Raw genomic sequence first — 24,482 nt, forward strand, 5'->3', positions numbered from 1 at the left:
TTAAATTAAGATTTCATAAAAAAAAAAAAAAAATGCACTGACTGTCATTACTGGAAATGGGAATAGAATAATAGACCAACGAACTTTCTCCTTGACAATATTCACAACCATTTCAGCTATACAATCTTTCGTCATGATAAAAGAATTCGTTTGGGCTCCAATTATTCTCTTGTAATAGTTGACTTTTCCTGAGCATTTGTGGTCAAATTCAATAAAGATTCGTCAAAATTCATTTAAGAAAATATCTAACGACACATAACGGTACCTTCATGATTTGTTTAATTAAGACTTATTGAGTTACTCTTTAAACATTCACCCTGTGGTACTGACTGGAGCTAAATCTTATAATTGTCATAGTCTAGATTCAAATAACTTTAAGATCAAATGTTTGTAAAAGACAAAAATATAAAACATTGGAAAGCGAAGAAAAACAAAACTTCCAAAAACGTCAACTTAGCCTGGAGGGATTAATATAAGCGCAAATTATGTTCTTGTAATCAGTGATATTTCCTTTAGTGTCCATGTCAAAATTTGAAAAAAAAATCTAAACAAGATTCCTAAACTTCATTTTGTGTTGTAAGTACTCAGAATTGATCTGTGATGATAATATAATACTATAAAGATTTCATCGAAATGTCTACTGTAATTTCATTGAGAAATGTACTTTGATTTGTTTTTAAACTACCTTGTTAAAGTGGCATTAGCTTTGAGAAATAAAAAGCATAAACCATGATTTTTTTTATTCAATCAATAAGAGAGAAAGTGTTAAATAAAACACTCATTCTTACACATGTAAAAAGGGTGATTAACATATAATTTTAAAACTGTTATATGAAATTAAACAGACCTAGAAGAATCCAATTGCACGAGTTCGCTATCTATTTATATATATATGTATGTTTATATCGGATTATATCACCGTCGGCAGTCGTCGGTGGTAAAATATATTATTTCTTATGCAGCAAAAATACTTCAATCTGATTGGTTGACTACCCCGGTGTAAATAACACCCCACCCTTGTTCACCCGGGGATAAATAAAATTTTGCCAAAATTTAAAAAAAAAAAAATGAAATTTTGCCAAAAAAAGATTAAAAAATAAAATTTTCACAAAATAAAGAAATAACAAATCAGAAAAAAAATAATAAGAAGAAAATGCTAAAAAAAAAAAAACTGAAATTTTTAAAAAATATCTTTTTTTTTTTTTTTTTTTTTGTAAACTCAAAAGAACACAAAAATTTTCTGAATTTTTCCAAAAATAAAGTAAAAAAGTGTTTGACAATGTGCAGCAACATGGACATTGAAATAATATTACGCTGGAAATTTTTCATTACCATTTTTACAATTTTACGTCCTGGTTTCAAAATGAGTAAAGGTATTGTTCATAAGAAATAAATTCGTTATCTTGGTGTAATCAGAGCCATCTGAACAACATGCATTCCAACGTTTTTATTTTGGCTTACGTCTTTGAGTGTGTAACGTCAGGTGACACCAGTATCGTTCGACGTTTAACAAAATTACATCTTCCTAAAATGTGTTATCAATAGCATCCACAGTACCAAATTTAAGGCACCAGATGTGCTTTCCGACAAAGTGATACTCAAGGCCAAAATATCTAAGTGTCCAAAGTTCATTACAATTTATTTTTTGATAACTCCTTATGGTATGGACACTCTATTCTGTTTGATCTTCACCATTGCGAATATTCCATGCATGGTAGATGCAATGACGAATTTGCATATTTGACATGACATAAAAACGGTATGACGTAATTTCCATGCGTTACAAATGTATCTTGGATAATCCGATCATCCAACTCCAAAACCAAAAGTTAATGTCTTATTTATAGGTTTTTCTCCAGATTCCATAATTATTGATGGCATTAAAATGTAAAGATATTAATCATAATTGAGTCAATCTGACATGTATCCATCATGTTTTACAATAACTGGTTTTATTTGGTAATTTTAAAAACATTACTTTTCTGTCAGGGGATAGATTTGTATTAATTTTAAGCTATAGGATGAAAAAAATATTGACTACTAGTTCTCATCTTTGACTAAAAGTCATTTCTCAACGATTGGATATTGGGAAATATGTATTTAACTGTTAATAAAAAGAGGAAGTGAAATTGAAAACTGATTTTTTTAATTCATAAGCAGTATACACAACGTCATAACCATTAATATAACCGTATATTGAAATAAATTGTAGAACATTACCCCGGCAGTTACTATCATATATGACATTATATCAAATTGACTAGAAAATGCAACTACCAATCCAACTACATAAATATGCCAAGTATAGATCATAAATCAGTGATATGAACAATTTCCAAGCCATTTACCATCAGTAGTCAAATAAAACGAATTTTATTTTCAATGTCGTAAATGAGGCAAGTCTTAAATTTTTGAAGTGTTTCATAACGAACAAATACAAATTAGAAACAGAAACTGATCAAGACCATCATTATAGTTGTTAGAATTTAAAAAAAAAAATGTTAGAATCAGAAAAAAAGTATTAACGTTATTTGAACTTCAAACGATATTTCCAGTTGTCGAAATGCTGTTTGATCTAAGCCTATACATTTTAAAATTGAATGATGGGTCTTTTGAAGTCTACATTCATGTTTTGGACATTAGTGGTTCTTTTGAAATATGGCTTCCTGTATTGGCATTTGCCGGCTGAATAGAATCACAAAATTTAAATATTTGAACATATTTCTTTGTTTTACCTATACAATTTTATTGTTCATAGATTTTTTAATATAAAATAAATGCTTTTTGATATGAAATATAAAAGTAAATATGAGGAATTGGCTTAAAGTATGTATAAGCTCTCTGGTATCATATATTGTTTAGAAAAACTCATCCAAGATACCAGTCTTGCAACATTGTAAACAGTTCTGACGGTATATTTATATAAACTTTACCACTTAATTTATTAAACCTAAAACTTATTAATATAATGGTAATATAATGGTAATTTTAAAACTATACGATATTTTTCTTCTTACATTTTTCTCAAAATTTAAAGTAAGTACCAGCGACCTATTACAAATAAAATATAACGGATAAAAAACTGCGTAAGTGATGGATATATATAACTTAAGATCAATTTTAGACAGATTTTATTGGAAAAAAAACAACACCTTGCTCATAGAAGAGATTTCTTTTAGAGTTATTTTTGGATAATAGGCTCTGACATCAATAGTCAAACTTTAATCGGAATGTCAACTTTCATAGTCTTTAAAAGTTGGATTTTTTTTCGAGGGGGTTTAGTGTTTTCCAAATCCTCGTTCCTGCAGGTGTGACTACTATATTCGTATACTTCTTTCTCGTAATAGGATGTAATTATAAAAGACAAAAACGTATTTTAAAATAATTACATTAGATGTATGTTTCACTATAATACGTTATTCTGATTGGCTAACTGCACATCACGTGTTATTCCTTAAGCAATTGCATTACTCAATAAAACGTTTTCATTCATGATAAGACGAGGTCCCACAATAAAGTGCCCAGGTGAATTAAATAAAAATCTGATAAAATTCGTGTTTTCATGATGCTAGCTAGAAAATATAATTATAAGTATTGAATGCTTCATTTTGTAACTTCATTGGGGTGTAAAAGCGTTGACCGAAGTACATTTTGTATGAAGCGCGGAACACGAGTTTTATCAAATTTTTATTTAATTCACCTGGGCACTTTATTGTGGGACCTCGTGTTATGAATGAAAAAGTTTTATTGAGTAAAGCATTCAATTCTTAAATAACAGTACTGTTATTAGTACTAATAAAGATTGTCAAATAATACAGAAAGAAGGCTATTTTTCAACCCATATTTAAAGATTTTTCTGTTACTTTGTTACGTCTTTTTGACAATATCATTAAATTTTCTATTGTAAGAATGTCCCGATATATTATTATTGACAACTAAAACTTGCAAATTGTACAAGAAAAATGCATATGTTGCAACTTCCCTAATTAGACACAAATAATTCAGAAATGTGTTTTACCGAGAAAAATTTCAATGGAAAAGAGAAGCAAAATATACCATAGGGATATTCAAACTCATTAGTCGAAAACTAACTGAAATGGAATTGGAAATAGAGCCCATAAAATAACCTTAGTGCCAATAAGCAACAATTTAAGACTTTTAGTTCTAGGTTTATTGCATTTTTCTAGTTTATTAAAGTTGATTCACCTTAGCGCTATATTTATACTGTATATGCATTTTCATTGCATCAATTTTCACGGCATGATTTGTTTCAAGTTTTACATCAAACACAATTCGTGAAAAAAAAAATCAGTTGTCAAAAGATGAATATCAATGTTTTTCCAATTTTTAATCGCATTTTTAACCGCATCTTCGTGCTGTCTTTCTTTGGGTTTTTTTTTTTTTTTTTGCTTCAAGCAAGATATATGAACACAATGGCCTCGGGTTCAAGGCTTTATTACATCTATCAACAATCAATAACTGTGTTTAAGCACTATACAAAAAAATGACAAATCAAAATGACTTAATAGTGTCAAAACAAATAGAATGCAATAAATTAAAAGATTTAAAATGTATAAATGTATTGAAGATAGATATCTGTTTTCACAATTTAACAGAATATATTTGACCTTAATTATATTATGATGCTTCCGTCTTTGTAATCCTAAACATACATCCTACCCCGCACTGTAAACGTTTACAAAGACTACTGTATAAAAGTACTCCAAGCAAACAAAAACGCACTCGGTAACAGAAATTAAAAGACTGTAAAGCGACACTACTCCTTTGCTTAATATGTGTGTATGAGCAGTTATTATAAAACTCTTTACTTCTTTCGTATTTAGCTAATGTCGAAAAAAACATTCATTTTCTACTGATTTAGGAGTCAAATTATGGTTTAATTATAAATTTGCTTTAGAGACTTTTAACTAATGAGATTTCAGACAGTTCGATCCGTCTACAGCAGACAAAAAAAATCACGTACAAACAATCCAAAGACAGAAAGTAATCAAATAAAAGTATTTTAGAAAATGAAAATAATTCTATTTGTAGCCATAATCAAATTGTGGACAAGACTTTTGTCGGATTTATTGTATAGGACAACGTTAACTCCTTCGATTGAAGAGTCTAGTTTTCAACAACTCTTCATTTGGAACGCTGATGTCAAATGGTATTGTAGACATTTTTTGTTTGTAATCATTTCAGCTACAGCCGTCCTTTTACTTTTTGGGGAAATTCTTAATAAGATATTTGAATGCAATTTAGATAGAATACATTTATTTGTTCACATGAACAGATGAATGAAGCTGAATAGATGAAAGATACTGAAACTTGGGGTCAATACATTTATTCTCCGTACTTGAGATATCAGTTCTTAAGGGTACACAATCGTATATATACATATTTTAATTAAATAAAAAAAAATTGTGAATGGTGCCGTGCATGTTATATGTATGTATTACGAATCTTCTATCACGGATCATTGAATCCTCTTCCTAGCATTTTATGGTTTATTGTTTTGATTTATTATTATTGATATTGATGAAGTTAGTAAATAAACGATGCGTGCATTTATATTCATATTAATGTGATTTTCTTTTGACTTATTACTGCATTTGCACTCGGTTATCTGAATATGGTGAATTTTCACACGGGAAAATTCAGAACACACTTTATGCCATACGCTATTTGTATGAAGAAGTATATAAAAAAATGTTAAGGTTATTTGTTAAGTTTCGGATGTCATTTGATAAAAGAAAATATACAAAATGCATGAGATACTTGTAGTTGCAATAATTTATTCGAATAATATCTAAAAGCAATAACTGAATAGTGGCTAAAATTTACAGGTTGGTGCAGAAAGGTTGAAAAGGTACGAACAAAGGGGAAACATTGTGATTATCTTTTTATTCAAGATATCCTTTAATGAATTTAAAAAAACAAAACAAAGAAAATATAAAAAACAAAAACAAAACATGAAAAAACCAAACATATGGGGTATATGCAGTTACAATAATTCCCCGAGTTTGAACAGAAAGGTTGAAAAGGTGTGAACAAAGGAGAAAACACATTGCAGCAAAATGCAATGAGCGTGGTAGTACTGGTAATATCTTTGACTAGCTTGTTTGCTAGCTGAACCGTGGAGTCATTATTAGGTTAGATATACTACGCTAGTCCGACAAATTACCAACCTATCTGTCTGTAGGACTGGACTACTTCGAAAGGAGGGCAGTATACCTTACTTGTAATGACTTCAATGTTCAGCAAACAAGCAAACTAGTCAAATATATTAGCTTTACCTACAAATGCACTCAATGCATTTTGCTGTAACAGTTTTTTTTCCTTTTCTTTAAACAGGATGCCCTTTAAGGCAAACAAATAAAATATAGGAATGCAGGTACACTTTTTTTGTTGTTACAATAATTTAACCTTTTATATCTTTTAGTAACAGCAATTTATTACACAGTGGCAGTTTGATGTTACACAGAAAATACTCAGAAGAATGTCTTGTAGACTCTTTAAAATTTAAAATAGTTCACTTGGTTTATTTTTCTCGTTTGAATTGTTTTATATTTATCATGTGTGTGCCTTTAATATAACTGGCTATGCGGTATGGTTTTTGCTTCTTATAGTGGACCGTATAGCAAGTTTTACGTAATGTAGTCTCAGGTGGAAAGTTGTCTCATTTACAATCGTACCACATTTATAAAAAAAACCATATTTACACGTTTTGGTCATCATATGGTAAAGCGTTTACTTACCTCAAGTCATTTGAGAATCAATTAAACATCAGTGAGAGAACATCTCTGTATAAACACCATAATTCCCCAAAAGACTAATGGTCAGACAATTACAGTCTCGTCATTAAGAGCTAAGTGAAAAGCCTGATGAAGGAAGATGTCAGATAAATAATTGCTATTGTAAGAATGTCTATCAATTTGTAAATACAAAAAAGTCATGTATAATTAAATTCTCTGCGACTGTCAAACACGTGAGAGGTTACGCTAGCTATAAAACTATGTTTAGTCCACCATTTTCTACATTAGGAAATGTCTGAAACATGTCAGGAATATAACAGTTTTGATTTTCCCATTTGATAAGGGTCTTTCAGTTTTGAATTTTCCTTGGTGTTTGGTATTTTTGTTATTTTACTTTTATGTGCATGATTATATGATGTTAGTTATTTACCTCACTATGAATGACAATAAAATTTTCTTGACGAAAGAAGACTCACTGATCTAGGGTTACATGTAACATGTACTAGCTACACAGCAAGAAAAAAATTTAACTATTAACATGACTGAGTGTTTAGGTTATTTTGTGTCGTTGGGTTGTTATCTGTTTGACGTGTGAATATTTTATTCCAACGTTGAAACATCTTCAGTCAAATGGAGTTGTGCGCTTTTCACATCAATGCTACAATGAAGCGTGGAAATCACTTTTTACACTTTTAACTTAAATAGCAATGAATTTCTGACAAAGCCATTTATCACAAGGTGTTGACAAATTCTTGACGACAGTGTCCCATTTGCTGTCTTTACTGATTACTTGACAGTGCTTTAGCGAGATATTTTACCCTCGAGACATTCTTTGAAAATTGTCAATAACTTCTTTTATTTGAAGATATAATTATCATTGGTATGTGGCTAGAATGTCTTTAAAATTGTTGTAATTCGAAATGGCATTCTGATATATGAAATCGCTTTTTGGTAATTCTTTTCTTTCCGTATCTTTCCACAGCTGGTTTGTAAGAACTATCGAATAAGATGTGTTTTTTGCTATAAATTTGTCATACATAAGTTCGAATGATCATAATTTATACTGTTTTACATTGCTTAATAAAATTTGATTATCTAGTACTGACTTTCACGAAAAGAAATTCTTCAAGAATGAAAACTGGCAAACATAATGCTCAAACCCTGAATATAGTGATGATAAGGTCATGTAGATATGATCATTCGGCTACCTATAATATCCCTTTGCTACAAACAAAAACTAATGAGTAATAGGTGGTTCTTTGGTACTAATGTTAACTTTAAAGTTATTGTGATTTCCTTAATTTAAACCCATCTTAAGGGAATTAAAAGAAGGTCGGTGACCCGCCAGTTTTAATATTGAAATTAAAAAGTTCATTGACATAGAAGTCTTGTACTGAAGTCAAAGAGAACTGTTTTGTCGGACATTTAGACATCCCAGCTACTTGTAATCTAAAATGAGAAATATACATTTGTCAAAGCAATTTGGCCTTTTTTTGTCTGTAATTAACTAAACGTTTTAATTTGACGACAGGTTACAAGTATCGGACACGTCATGGAGTGTTATAAAATGCTTTTATATTCCAAAATATAATGTTATTCCATAAACTTAATTGACTGTTGGTCGGTTTTAGCAAAAAGGGTACTGCCTGACATGGAATGTATTTTTTCTTTACATTTTTCTAATAAAAATTGTCCGTCATTTTTCTTCTACAACACAAATTTGCAGTTTGATATTAGTTTTTTCCTTCGTTATATCTACATAGTGCTAGCCGTAACATTAGCAATTAAATTACTTTTAGTCTATACTCTGAATCAAGTTTTTCTCCCTCAATATTTACTATTAATCCAAGGTCTCGTTTGATCAATGGGATTAAATACTACAGTTTGTTTTTTAAGCTTTATACGAAAAGAAATATACAGAAAGATTACCAAAAAGACATGGAATTCTTGGAAATGTACACTGAACCAAACACCCTCATCACAAGAATGAAAACACATAATTTAAGTTAGAGTTACTTGTAATAAATGAAGGGATAAACAACTGTGTCAACTAGAAACTATAGCTTGGGCAAAAATTGCAACTGAAATATAAGGGTTAGTGTGGTACGCAATATAAGATCATAATTATGATTAAAAAATTGAAACAAAGGGGCAAAATCCATAGATCTGAAAGTAAAGTTATATTCCTCCTCAGGCACATGACAGGCAGCAAACTTTTGCAAGTCAATTTAAAATGTAAAGCTCTTAAATTCTTAGCAGATTTATAAAAAAAAAAAAAAGAATACAAAGCAGATTTTGTTCTAGTCTCTTAAAATTAAGGATCACTGCGACAACCTTTCTCTTGGGTTTTGACCAAACGACTTTCCATGTTTTCTCAACATAACAGAACCAACTTCCCGGTAAAATGCTTGACTTCATTTTATCTTGCTTTTTGTTACTTTTTGATATTTTCATTGATTTTCTGAAAATAATACCGATTTGGAACAAAAATATTTAAAGAAATTAAACTGCATTTGCTTTATTTCACGAAATAATGTTAACATGTAATATAACAAAAACATCTATCATGTAATAATTTGAAGATAAAGATATTTATGCAAAACAACTCAACGTGCAAATGGAAGTCGAAATATACGGTTCACAATTACTTTATATGTATACCATTATTAACTTTTTAAGTAGCAATCTTTTAATACACTGAATAAATGTTTTATTCGAAAACCCACTCATACCATCACAATTTCAGATCGTCACCACCAATGTGTGATTTGAACAAAAAACCAAAATATATACGACAGTCTTTCTTGTCAGAAACAATTTCCCATATATTTCATCAAGTTCCTTTTGTTGTGGTGTTAAGTGGGTGCAAGCCTTTTCTCCTTTGAATACAACTAAACATTTGACATTAAAAACTTTATCTTTTTACAGATACATCTACTTTATAAATTTTTGAAGTACAGAAAATAGGATGATCCAATAAACAAGTTTGTTTTAGTAAAATGCATTTGTTTTTAAGATAAATTATCCTATTTACAATAATTTATTGCTTTTCAATTCATTTGCATTGACAGTGATAAAATTCCCCTTCAAAACAATTGCCTTTTGCAAATTCGTTTCCTTGTTGCAAAGTGATGTATCTTTTTTCTTTACATAGAAAAAGACCATCACCACTAATCTAAATAATCCATTAACTAGCTAAAACAATAAATTTAGAACTTAAATACAAAACATTTCTCTCAGGAGATTTCTTTTCCAATTACAAAGAACCATGTACTCGGCCTTCCTCTACAAGCTTTGAATGTACAAATTACTATAATCCTAGAAACCTATATAAGGACCCACGCAATTTTGTTTTACATTAAACCAAACTTTCCATCGTAAAGTAGTAGCATGCCGTCTGCCCGATCATAATAGAAGAACACATTCTAGACCAATAATAAAAATTGCAGGTATAGTCTTTAACCATGAAACTACGTATAGACATGATCATGATGGTTTATTTGTTGGTTGAGATTAGCTTTGATATAGCTTTTGGAAGTACACCACTAATTAATGGCCCCATTCCTCTCTATGTTAAATTCCTCAATTTCGAGTGGTCACAGCTCTTTTATCTTAAGTTCAAATAAAGTGACAATCATTGCATGTCAAAGCAACACCTTCTGGTGTCCTGTACTGAAAAAATCAACATACCTTACATTGCATATAAGAAAGAACTGGTTCCCGAAACTTCGGATGTACCAAAACAGGTACTTCCAATCTGACATAAGGGCAAAATGTACCCTCCTTTTTAAATTTCATGCCATTTTTTTATTATTCAAATTTATCAGTCAAAAATTGTTCTGCAATGATCACCAGTCATGCAGCTTTCATTTGATACCAAACCTAATAAAATATTCTAAATATTTTGAAAGTTATGTTCATGCGTAGGAACTATTTTGTGTTAAATATGTACTACTTTCTGGTATGTGCTTTCTGGCCGGGCCTGAATTAGTGGTGTTACACCTATAACAGAACCAAACTTGTCTATATTGACTTCAGCATTACTTTATTTCATTCTATGATCTATTTCAAGCAATAAAAAACATATAAAGCTTTAGTCCAAATACTATTTTATTAATTTTAAGCTCAAATTGGACTGGTAGTAACATAGGGGTTATTCAAAGAAAACTGCATTTGGATATTACCATTGGCCAATATACCTTTTTTATTCTCAATATTATTGTTTTATTTATTAATTTCTATTAGGAAAGCTATGTGCTTACTAATAGTCATATTTTTATCAGAGGTTCTTCATTAAATAAAAATATATCAGTTTAAACTTAAGACATAAATGAGAAATTATCCCCCCTTTTTTCTTGAAACTGGAAAAGGGCTTTTTTTTTGTATATACCATAATTCTGTGGTAAAACATAGATTAATAAGAGCAATTTATATATCCCTCAGCTAGATAACTTGCTAAACTGGTTCAAAATTGCATGTACAGTGAGATTTTAGAATTCTTATATGAGTATGTACCATTTGCCTTGATTGTAAAAGGCTACCATAAGAAAAACAAAAAAACTTGAAAAATCATAAGATTATTTTGACCAAGAGCTATTTTGTTCCATATACAAGTCATAAAATACTTGTTTTATTGATTTCAATCAGAAAAAATGCAAAAATAAGAACTTGGAGTCAAGTCTTAACTGCATGCATGCTGTATGACCATAAAAGGCTAACATACTTGAGTATGCCAATTTAAGAGCTTAAATTTCCCATAAGCAGGACGGTTGACCAAAAAAAGATGATTAAACATAATTACTAACATCAAATTGGACTTATTTTCATTGGAATAGGTACAACTTCTAAAAATTGGATTCCTGGTGATTTTCTGTAATAGGAAGTACACCACTAATTAATGGCCCCATTCCTTTCTATGTTAAATTCCTCAATTTCGAGTGGTCACAGCTCTTTTATCTTAAGTTCAAATAAAGTGACAATCATTGCATGTCAAAGCAACACCTTCTGGTGTCCTGTACTGAAAAAATCAACATACCTTACATTGCATATAAGAAAGAACTGGTTCCCGGAACTTCGGATGTACCAAAACAGGTACTTCCAATCTGACGTAAGGGCAAAATGTACCCTCCTTTTTAAATTTCATGCCATTTTTTATTATTCAAATTTATCAGTCAAAAATTGTTCTGCAATGATCACCAGTCATGCAGCTTTCATTTGATACCAAACCTAATAAAATATTCTAAATATTTTGAAAGTTATGTTCATGCGTAGGAACTATTTTGTGTTAAATATGTACTACTTTCTGGTATGTGCTTTCTGGCCGGGCCTGAATTAGTGGTGTTACACCTTTTAGGAACAGCTATTACTGTAAGAAGGTTTTTCTGATTGTGTGCAAATGTTTAGGGCTGGTTTATGATCGTGTTTATTTTAGAAATACATGTTTTGTCCTGAACACTTAAATTCTAAAACACATTTAAAAAGTTCGTTTTTTTATACTAGACATGTGCACATTTAACGTGTTTACTTAAAAATGTGTTCAGATATCAAACAGTATCCTAAACACGTTCAGAACACAACATGCATAGAACACAACATGTATTACAACTTACAAGTGTTTGTTTTCTTAAAACGATATTTACAGTGTACTCATAGATCAGTAACTTGTCTTCCATGTATTTTGTTGTGTTTCGTGCCGTATTCATTTGTCAAGCCCTTTCCAACAGATTCTTTCAGTTATTTTGCCGTTTCATCACAGACCAGGATTAGGGTTAAGCACTCATGAACATTTTAAACCCCCGACACATATTTACTGTGCCTGTCCCAAGTCAGACGACTGTATTTATATGGTTGTCATTGGTTGCTGCTGGTAATATTTGTTTTTCGTTCGTTCATCACTCTAACGTTAACAAGGTTGTTGATTTTCATAATTGAATATTTATAGCTTTCCTTGAATACAGTATTGGTTTTGCTTATTGATGAAGAGCGTACGTAACCTACAGTGGTTTACATCCCTATCATTTGGCCTTTTGAGGATACTTGTCTCATTGACAATCATATCACATCTTATTTTTGTATGTGGAAGACGGACAAAGTAAATACTTTGGAAGATAGACTACAATTATTAAGTTCTTCAGTCCCGTTGGTAAATTGATTGACTAGTGTTACAGTGTCTGAGTTTCTGAGCTGACTAGTGACATTGTAACTAAACCATTCCAACTGTCCCTTAATGTAAGACTGACACTGGCTTTGTCATATCGGTACATTTGATATTACCTGTAAACTCGTGTGACGGGTGATGCCTTTATAGGAATATATTCACTGAACTGGTCTTATTCCATTATGAGATCACGTGATAATAGTTGTTGTCATTCCTTTTTTGTTTAGTTATATTTACCCCAGTTTTGTTAGATATAAAGGCAACAGAGGCATACCGCTGTTCAAAAGTCATAAATGGATTGAGAGAAACCAAATCCGAGTTACAAACTTAATCCGAGGGAACCACATCAACTATAAAAGAAAATTAAGGAACAGAGGAAAAACAGGAGCGCTTAAGTGCAACAAAAACAAACACCAAAATACATAGAAAAGCTACCCAAACCTCCCGCTTTAATGGCAATGTTAAAGAATATTGCTTAAATGACAACACAACGTGACAGAAATTCAACACAAACACATGCAAGAACACTCACAGAGAAACGCACAAACAAATTATAGTCGATAAAACATGCAAACCGCAGAACAACAACGAACATCTTCCATCAACGACAGAAATCACAGGATACTAGAAACTTATTTAACAATTATATAAATAATACATCGGCGTTCTACCTTTATGACAAGCACATTGATTATGATTTACATAACACTCGATCTTGAGAGACGCTTGTACAGAGGATCGACTAGTGCAGCACTAAATCAGATATTGAATTTCTATTTAAGTTTCATCTTTTTGCAATAATAATGTATTTTAACGACACCTTGCATTATCAAAGAACATCTAACCATTTATCAATCTACACACTAAAGGAGTTTTGTGGTATTTTATTAAAAATATAATCAATAGTTTTTTTTTTACGTATTTACAAAATTCGATTTAAATGAAATGGTGTAAGAAAAAAATGCTCATTATACACTCGGCTTGTCAGCAATTTAATTGAATTTTATAGGCTTAAATTTTGTTGGAAAATTCTTCGTGACAAGACATCGAAACTCATTAAATACAATGCGGATTAAACTTTAACAGAAAATAGCTTTTACAGTTGTGTCACGCGGATGAGCATTACATGACGGTTGACAAAGAAGCGATACAAGACAGAATTGGTAAGGTGCTGTTTTTCTGAATTAAATGTCAATATACAAATGGCAGAATAGTTTTCTATTTAGTAGCAAAATATAGAAAAAAAAATCTGGGTGAAATCAAAAATCATTTTCAGAAGTTAATTGTTAGACATACCTTTTTGTAATGAATAAACACAATAGAGGTATTGTAACAAAATACTTAATTAGACAGAACATTTAATTTTACTTACAGTTTTATAGTCATGTTCTTGTTCAATTTAAAGCATCATTTGAAATGAATTCGTGTTTCTACCTAAATTCTTGAAAAGAAAGGATATGTTTAAACATTTGGAGAAAAATATTCAGTTTTATATGTTAATGTGCAGTTAATGTGCAAGTGAGCTTTAGGTTTGTTTAATTTATACTCTGTGTCTTTTTCAAGGATTAGACCAATTACATTCTTAGTTTTCATTTTCATTAATAGCATGTATAAGGTATAGTTAAAAGACAATAAAGGCAGACTGAAAAAAAGACATTCAAGGAAAAACAAACGGCACAACGAACAAAAGAAATCAATCGAAAAGACGAACAAGCTGAAGTCAACAAAATACTACATACATGCTGCAGACAATATAAGATTGATATCAGAAGCCGAACTCAAACCAGGTTCTGGAAGCGATAAGCAGTCCTCGCTCCAATAATGATTACCGTCGTATTCTTAGTGACGAGGAACAAGTCAAGTTTCTGGTCATATCACAAAAGAGGACGGAATTGTCACTATGACAAAAGGAACGTATCAGTTGTTTTCCCTGACAGAGATACTCTATGACGATCCACCAAATCCTGAAAGCATCTTTAAACCTTTAGAAGATATGACTGAAACGCTTGATTTAATACCACCCATGTAAGAAGTCACTCTCAATTCAAGGAAATCAGAATATAATGTAAACCTACGATTCCGACTGGTCTGTGCATAGATTGCAACAAGAAGTTCACAATAATAATAATAATAAAAGGCTTTTTGTCGAACAGCTTAATAACCAACTTAAGTCCACTGTTAAATCTGCATAACAATCAATATTTGAAGCAAGTATGAATGTGTTTGTGGTATTCAGCATTTCAAATTCTATGAGATTAATCACACGAACATAAAACGGATGGAAAAATATTTATCATAATAGTTAAATTTAAAGTAAATAAAAAACCAACTCAAAAGTAAAGACCACATCACAATTTGACATTAAACAAATATCAAAGATAATTAATCTGCAGGCAAATATCAATCACTTGTGAAAAGAAATTCATTGTGCATCAACCAAATTGAATGTTAAAAAGAATAGTCCAGTTGAGGTAATGAAAAATAGGCTTTATTTTTTAAAGTCAAAATGATTAAGGGTTCTGAACTTGGAAATTCTAAATTAATCGTCGGAGGAGGAGTTTGAGCAAGGGTATCATGACATGTCAGGAATATGACAGTTGTTGTCCATTCGTTTGATGTGTTTTATCATTTGATTTTGCCATTTGATTGGGGACTTTCCGTTTTGAATTTTCCTCATAATTCAGTATTTTTGTGATATTTTTATATAATCTATGTGTTCGCACATTTTCTTCAATTTCATATTGGCAAGTTGTGATTTAAATAGAAACAAAATAACCGAACAACAGCAACAGCAACGAATACCAGACAACAGAAGGATGGACAAAAATACCCCAACCGAACAACAACAACAGCAAAGAATACCAGACAACAGAAGGAGGGACAAAAATACCCCAACCGAACAACAACAACAGCAACGAATACCAGACAACAGAAGGATGGACAAAAATACCGAACTCTAAATAAATTCAAAATGGGGGAATTCCTAAAAATGAATTAATCATAGTAAATAACAAGATCACGCTTAGTTCATACAAAAAATGTTTAGACAATTAATCTATGTTCAGGACAACAGAATGCAGCAATTCTTTTTAAAACTAATGTTTACTAAGATATGACGCGTACGTGTCTTTAACATGTAATGCACTATTTAAGTTTATCAACACCAACCACAAAAATAAAAAGTTAAGTAACAAAATACCATTCTCAAAGTGAAATTTAAAAAATAAAGTGCCTCTCAAATTGCAAAACTAAAAGCTCCTTTCAAAATCAAATCGTTACATTGAAGCATGCTTAAAAAAATATTTCACGCCTCAAACACTTTATAATAACTGATGAGAAGACATTTATTGTGATTTTACATATATAACTCAAGCTGTGTTAAGCCACAAATCGTGTCTGAGCAATTGTTTGTTATTTACTAGAGGCGATAAGTTCACATTATATAAAAAAGATGATAACTTAAAAAGGACTGTAAACACAATGAATAAAACGGTATGAATGATAATAACAATCCCACTCATTGCTAATGAAATATTTCAAATTTTAAATCAGTCTGTGATGTAACCGAAAATGATATGAATTACAGTATCTCTGTAAAAGTACATTGTATAGTAGACTATTATTTCGATATCAATTTCATAGGGTCCTCGACCTCATTATGCATAAAAACCCTGCATCAAAACAGTATTATATAAACGATATAATCGATATAAATGCACTTTTACAAATTTTCTTGTATTTTATAAAACATATTTTATTGTTATTGTTATTTTAGATTTCTTTTAAAGTGTCATAATTATTTTACTTGATAATCAAATATACCATAGTGGAATTAACTGCCGATAGTTAAATAACAAATCTAAAAATTCAAAGACAAGTGATAGTCCTAAAAAAACCAACATTAATTGGCTACTAAAGTGGCATTATAAACTTGTCGAAGTTTTTGACTTAGCTTTCTCGTTGACGTACCTATCTTTTGTTCAGGATAGATGCCAACATCTTCGGTAGCCAAAGGTTACAGGGGACTGGGTTATAACCGCTTGTCAGCGAAGATGGCGTGCGGATAGAAGGTAAAATTTGCATGACGGTCAATTGGGGTTTATCAATGTCATACGCGGACGATATAATAAGACTTATGTTCAAATAATAAACCCACAAGCCCTAACTAATGAAGACTTTTTGCATGAAAGAGAACCAGAGAGAATATCAAATTTTCTATGTTTGTCTTAAAGCTACAAAGCATGTTATATTTCATATTGTAAATGGACAATGAATCATTCGTTCCGTGATGTACTAGACGCTTATTTAATGTAAAATGACCAGTCAAGTTAAACGCAATGATTTTAGCAGCTTCTACAGAAAGTATTTAATTATGTACGAATGCCAGAGGGATGGAGAGGGACAAATTAGCTTAATTATATCAGAGAAAACAATAGACATAATGAAAGGAAACCTTTAGTGTCCGCCTCAGAGAGCAGTGACATTTTCTGATTGGCATCAGACAGTACAAGACCTCACTTACACAGAATTATCTTAAGTTCTACTGATAAAATCTAAAAAAAAGTGTACCAAAACGATATAAAACATTGACAACTTTTACAGACAAGTTTAATTAGTTCATTGATTAATTCATTATTTTAATGAACATCTATTACATGTATAGAATAGGATGAGAACAGGTTAAACTATTAAATCCGGAGTCCATAAGTCATGGCTAATAATCAGCTCGTTGATTGTGGCCATTATCAGACAGAAGCAGAAGCAGGAGGTTTGGTAAGTTGCCAATATTTACCCGTAAGTTATTCCGAATCTCAATAATGTATAATATTTGTCCTCAATTTCTGATATGTTTATCTTGAATTGTGGATTAAATGCTTGCTGCAACATTTTACTTGGAACTGTATTAAATCTCGGCAGCATATGATTAATAGTTAGTGGGTTTTAACCAAATGTTACTTATTTCTGCGTCAGATATCAATGAAAACATAAAAAGGTATTTTCTAAACATTTAGCATGGTTGTATGAGAAAATTAAAATGGCTTGAAGAACATTTAGGAGATTTCTAAAATCGATTTTAATCAACTGGTAACTATTATCTCCAGGTTAAAGTGAAGCTCTGTCGTTCTAGATGGATTTGTTGGCAGAATAGGTTGAAGCTATCATCAAGATATAAAAGTATTGTATTTTACGACACTCAGCTGACTTGTTAAATTTAAAGATAAAGGGTTTCTATAAACATAACTGTAATATTGTAATAACAAATTAGACTTTTTAGGTTATCTGTATTAATGTTTCTCTAAACAGCTGTAATACCTTAATAGTAAATCATTTATCTTTTTAAGTTATCTGTATTGTTTGCGTGAATATATAAAACAGAGGTTTTTTTTTCAGGACATTTTGCCTTTAGCCATAATTAGAACTGTTCTCGAAGTCATTATAATTTATATTTAGCTATATTTGTCTTGTTTTATATAAAAATATCTTTGCTTTAGCTTCTTATTTATTGTTATATTTATGTAAAAACTACTTCAAATTTATTTTGAGTTTTTTTTTGTCTAGACATCTTTAGTTTTAAATACCCTGAGGCCTTATCAAATCTGTCTTCAACGACATTTGTGTAGCACATTTTGTAAACAGTCGTTTATTCGAGATGGCTTGTAAAACTAAGATTTATTGGCAGTATTGACCACAACTTTTTATTACTAAACACAAATTTAAATATGTACACATATAGATTCAACGATATATATTGTTCAACTAGATAGATTCATAGATAACTAGATTCATAGATGTATAGATCATTTTTTGGTTACCTCTGGCAACCTACAGATAACTAGATAGATATATATAGATAGATAGATGTATGATCCTGGGATACAGCGATCAACTAACTTAGCTGTTGGATCCTGGGATACAGCGATCCACAAAATGTACTTTTAATATCACTAAAATATAGACAACTGTAACTGTAGTTTATCACACGCAGCGAAGTTGCCTATCACACGCAGCGAAGTTGCCAAACACATTTTTCACTTTTTAACGATCAAATGTTTCTATACAACCAACATCTAACTGACTACTGCAATTTTTGACATCACATGGCAAATCATCAATGGAGAAGAATTTTTCATACTGGAACTCTAACTACTCGAATATACATGTACCTGAAAATAAAAAGAACAAAAGAGCAGTACCCAAACAAAACTAAATGGTTTAACTATTTATATAGTAGAGGGAGGGTGGGTATTTTCAAAATACTTCTCTCTGTAATTATACACGTCTGTTCACTTGCAGCTCAAAGTTAAAAAGAACGCTAACGTCAAATTGACGTCACCACTATACATCTTATCGACTACATATGAATTTATAAAGGAAAGCACTGCAACGGCCGAGATTAAAACTTTCCACTAGAATAACCGAATTTATGTATATTACATAAATTCTATTATTCGAAATGGCTTGTAAAACTAAGATTTATTGGCAGTATTGACCACAGCTTTTTATTATTAAACACAAATTTAAATATGTACACATATAGATTCAACGATATATATTGTTCAACTAGATAGATTCATAGATAACTAGATTCATAGATGTATAGATCATTTTTTGGTTACCTCTGGCAACCTACAGATAACTAGATAGATATATATATATAGATAGATAGATGTATGATCCTGGGATACAGCGATCCACAAAATGTACTTTTAATATCACTAAAATATAGACAACTGTAACTGTAGTTTATCACACGCAGCGAAGTTGCCAAATTGATTAGGTACGGTATATGTCAAACTCACATGCGCGTAACTACGTTTACGTCAAAACGCCCGGGCGTACACTTGAATTTGGTAAAACAAAAAATTTTCATCTAGATATTATTAAAAGAATTGGTTAACAGTACATCAACCTTCTAAGTCTTTCTTCAATTGCTTGTAATTTCGAATAAAGATGACAAAATTGGTGTCATATTTATATATTTGTTCATTTTCTGTCAAAGTCTAAATCTACCTTGATTTCTATACTCGCTTTCCCTTTTTAAAGCAATTCCTTATGTACTTCGAAATGTGGTTTGCATTTTTTTAAATTATAACTGTGTAGATGTAGGTTCAGTATGTGGTTAAAGTTTTTATATATTAATAACTTTGTCAAACCGTCGTATGATTTTACGCGCATGAACATCTTTTATATTCTAACGGGGTGATGGATCATATAATTATGATACATTACACAAAAAAATATAATATATAACAACTCAACTGAAAACTCATATCAATAACAACATTCTTTAGATTCAAAATGCTTATTCTTTATGTTTAATCTATTCATTGTTTATTTACAATCATAAATGAACATGAAATGATTAATTTTCTGAGTTGTTCAGGTGCAATATTAAAATATGTAAATAGAACCCTGGTTTTCGCTTGAAATTTCTCCCCGTAAAAGTTTATTCATTTATCAGTCCATAACAGGATTTAAACAAATCAAATATTTTCATTTAATTTCTGCACAAGTTTCAAAACAAAATATGCAGGTTTATAAATGTATCATGTAAATTAACTCGATATCATAGATACCAGGATGGAAATTTATTCTTGCGCTATACGCGTTTTAAACTTTGACCAAGGTTTTACAAATAATTAATGTGTACCAAATTTTAACCTCAGAATGTAACTTCTTCAAGAAATTCCTTTTAAAAATCCATAACTTACGGGAAAATTGATCATATATAATTTCGTCATGTTGCGCTGGATACTCTTTTGACCATACACAGTTTTTGTCCAGCTATCGTAAAATCATACGACGTTTTGACAAAGTTATTAATATATAAAAACTTAAACCACATACTGAACCTACATCTACACAGTTATAATTAAAAAAAATGCAAACCACATTTCGAAGTAGATAAGGAATTGCTTTAAAAAGGGAAAGCGAGTATAGAAATCAAGGTAGATTTAGACTTTGACAGAAAATGAACAAATATATAAATATGACACCAATTTTGTCATCTTCATTCGAAATTACAAGCAATTGAAGAAAGACTTAGAAGGTTGATGTACTGTTAACCAATTCTTTTAATAATATCTAGATGAAAATATTTTGTTTTACCAAATTCAAGTGTACGCCCGGGCGTTTTGACGTAAACGTAGCTACGCGCATGAACATCTTTTATATTCTAACGGGGCGATTGGTCATATAATTATGATACATTACACAAAAAAATATAATATATAACAAGTCTAAAAGGGTACAACATCACCAATAAAACACAATTAATACCCGATCAATAATGGTATGTCATTCTAGATAACTTAAAACCTTCCGGAGCCTTAGCACCCGCTCATCTACTACCAGCTGGTTCATTGGCCTGGATCCAATAGGGCCTTTAGGCCCTGACCGAAGTTCGGGCGTACACTTGCAAATGACCTAGCTACGCCACTGACTCAACCGTACCTGATCAACCGCCACTAAAGTGGGGACGAAGCTGCGATAGGACTGTGGCCAATACTGTTTTAAAATTACTTAAGATGTACACATACTATATAGTACCAAATGTATCTGGATATGTATAAGAACCAGAACAAATAAACATTCCAAGCGCACCTTGCAAATTATTCAGAAATATGTCATTTCCTAGATCAGTCAAATGAACACCATCTTCCTTTAAAAAGTACTATTAGGAAGAATATCTGGATACTTTATATAATGCCCCCCATTCTTTAACACGAATGATGCAATGGCACTATTTATCCTAATTCTGCATGCCATCATGCTATCCTGACTTATTGAATGACGCCAATTTGTTCTCGGTAAAATTTGAGACCAGACAATCGAACTATTGGGTAGATAACTTTGTACCTTCTCAAAGGTGGCCTTGATTTCATTCCTTAAAAACCCTAGTTTTGTCTTCCCCAAATCATTTCCAGCAATATGAAGGACAAGATATTTCGGCGCTTTTCATATTTCATCAGTCTTTTTATTGTTGATTCCAAATCTTTTAAACCCATGCCACCATACCCTTGCCACCAAATTTTAACTCCTATTCTATGGAGACCTAAATTTACACCACCTGTTCTACTTCTTGCGTGTACAAATGCATTTCTTATCAAAGATGGCCTACAATTTAATACATGTATGTATTGACATGAAATATTCTAAATTGACCATCAAATTCAACGAAATTTATTCAAAATTGTGGTATTCGTATATAACTTTTGAAAGTATCAGAATTCCAACGACCCATTACTTTAATTTGCTCATCAGAAAAACCAAGCATAGTTGCTGAAGTAGCACTACCGATTCTAAATGAGTGCGTCCCATACTTTGATTGATCAAAACCAATATACCCCAGGGCTTGTTTTAGAATTCCTGAAAACTGATATCGAGTCATTGGAGAGCCATCAAAGTGGCAATATAATTGACCACTAATTCGAGGTCGAATCTTTAAATATTCTTGCAGTAATTTTACCGGACAAATTCCAACATCTGATTGTCGGGCCACAAAAATTGAAGTCCCTCGACTTAGCTGGTCTGTTTTTGAAGACGCCAAGTATATTTTTATATTATGATTAGTAACCTCCACATTTTCAATTTTTATGGCATGATTAGACCCTTCCCTGCCACATGCAGTTTTCATTTCACCAACTCGCAGAAATGCAAAAAATCCCATTGAAAAAGCACTAGAAAATAAGACAGCTTCATATCTGGAGCTACAAAATGCGGGCAAAATGTTTATAATATTTTTTAACAGATCTAAAGTAATAGGTAATCTACTGTCAGGTCTTTTCAACTTTGACCTTGCCATTCCATCAATCATTTTCCTTACAACAATTAATGGAGACATATCTTCGTAATTATTAATCTTATTAAAAACTGATAGCTGCGATATAACATTTCACCGTAGATGGAGCCATGTCCAAGCAAGACATGTATGCAATGAACTGAGTAATGTGGTTCAATGGTATTGGAAAACTATGATCTAAATCAAAATTATCCCTAAATTTAGCCAAAGCATTTAAAGCTCGTTGATAAGCTTGAATTGTATTAAGGAGCAAGCGAACAATTAATTAATCTGTTTGTTTCAGACTCAATATCAAATCTCTGAACTCTTCTGGGTTGTTTTCTGGAACCGACTCGGCCCCGGGTGCTAGTTCCCGGAATCTCTTCAACTGAAAACGAGAAATCGAGTCTGCAATTTCATTTTTACAACCATCAATATGTTGTGCTTTAAACTGAATATTGTGCTGCATTGTAAAAAGAACAAGGGGGCGAATAAATGCCATCACACGCTTCGATTTGGCAGTTCTTTTATTGATAATGCTAACTAATTCCATATTGTCAAATCGAAATAAAATCTTTCGATTTTGGAAATTTGATGCCCATATAAACATAGCTAAAACAATTGGAACTAACTCTAAAAAAGTAATGTCCCTCATGATTGGCATATTTGACCATGCTTCCGGCCATTTATATTGTGCCCATTTACCATCAAAATATGCACCACAACCTAAATCAGAGTTACCACAGCTGTGAGTGTACAAATGCAACGTTTCATTTGTTATCCACGTGTTTTCTGATAGATAACAATCTCCGTTAAAATGTTCCATAAAAATCAGCCAAATTTTTGCATCTTCTCTGAGATCATTATTTATTCTAATTGAATAAAAAGGCTTTTTATTTTTTATAGACCCTATGACATCATAAAACCTTGACCACTACTGTCTTGAATATTACTATTAGATACATTTAAGGACACATTTGAGATAGTATTCACTGGTTGCCTATATAACAACCAAAGCTCATTGTCTATATTACTCCATAAACTGGATGGTTCATGAGCTTTTCTTAAGTCTATATTGCTCATCATAATTTTTCCAACCCATACCTTGGTTTCTTTGAGCCCCAAGGCGTATTGTGTGAATGTATTTTAACAATTCCTTAAATCGGTTTACGTGCACAGCACAATAAATATAAATAAAAATGATGAAAGCATCTGTCCACTTTTCAATATTTGTAATTTTTGATTGTTGAGAAATGGGTTGTAAAATGAATTCCCTTTGAGCCCATGTCAACTTTTGTTTGTCAGAACCCGTGTTGACTGATTTATTTAATAGACAAGCTAAATCTATGAATTCCCCTTTCAATATTTTTTCTTTAATTGACTGTGTTACATTTATGCCTAGATTCTCATGAACACTTTCAATTCTATTAAGAATTTGTACATAATCATTATTGGTCACATTACCTGTTTGTGACACAAACTGTGTGTTATCAACAGTTGGCTGGAGGTCTATTGCTCGTCTCGGTTGCCATGGTAACATGTCCGGAATGTGGACGGAGTTGTCCTGATTGCTAGAAAATGTTGGCATCAACATTCTTGTCGTTGATACTGTTGAAGTTGTTGGTATAGCAGCGCCGTCATGTCCATAATTTGTATAGATAGCCTCAGGCCTTGTAACCGTCATAGATGGTTGTACTGACGCCTGTGACGAAACTCCCTTCGACACCACCGGGGTCCTTCTTACTCCAGCTCTCGCTGATGCTGTACGCTTCCTGGTACCTCTTCT

General features: G+C 31.4%; 1 protein-coding gene across 1 annotated transcript; it reads right to left on the reverse strand.

Moving 5' to 3' along the window:
- Nucleotides 1–21,405: 21,405 nt before the first annotated feature.
- LOC143072853 (uncharacterized) lies at nt 21,406–24,314 on the reverse strand. The gene is made up of 2 exons (XM_076247968.1): nt 24,161–24,314; nt 21,406–23,422 (listed from the first exon to the last, which is right to left on the reverse strand). The coding sequence occupies exons 1-2, from the start codon at nt 24,288–24,290 to the stop codon at nt 22,983–22,985; spliced, it is 570 nt and encodes a 189-aa protein (XP_076104083.1). The 5' UTR covers nt 24,291–24,314; the 3' UTR covers nt 21,406–22,982.
- Nucleotides 24,315–24,482: the final 168 nt, after the last annotated feature.

Source organism: Mytilus galloprovincialis, chromosome 4, assembly GCF_965363235.1.
Source record: "Mytilus galloprovincialis chromosome 4, xbMytGall1.hap1.1, whole genome shotgun sequence".
Lineage (NCBI taxonomy): Eukaryota > Metazoa > Mollusca > Bivalvia > Mytilida > Mytilidae > Mytilus > Mytilus galloprovincialis.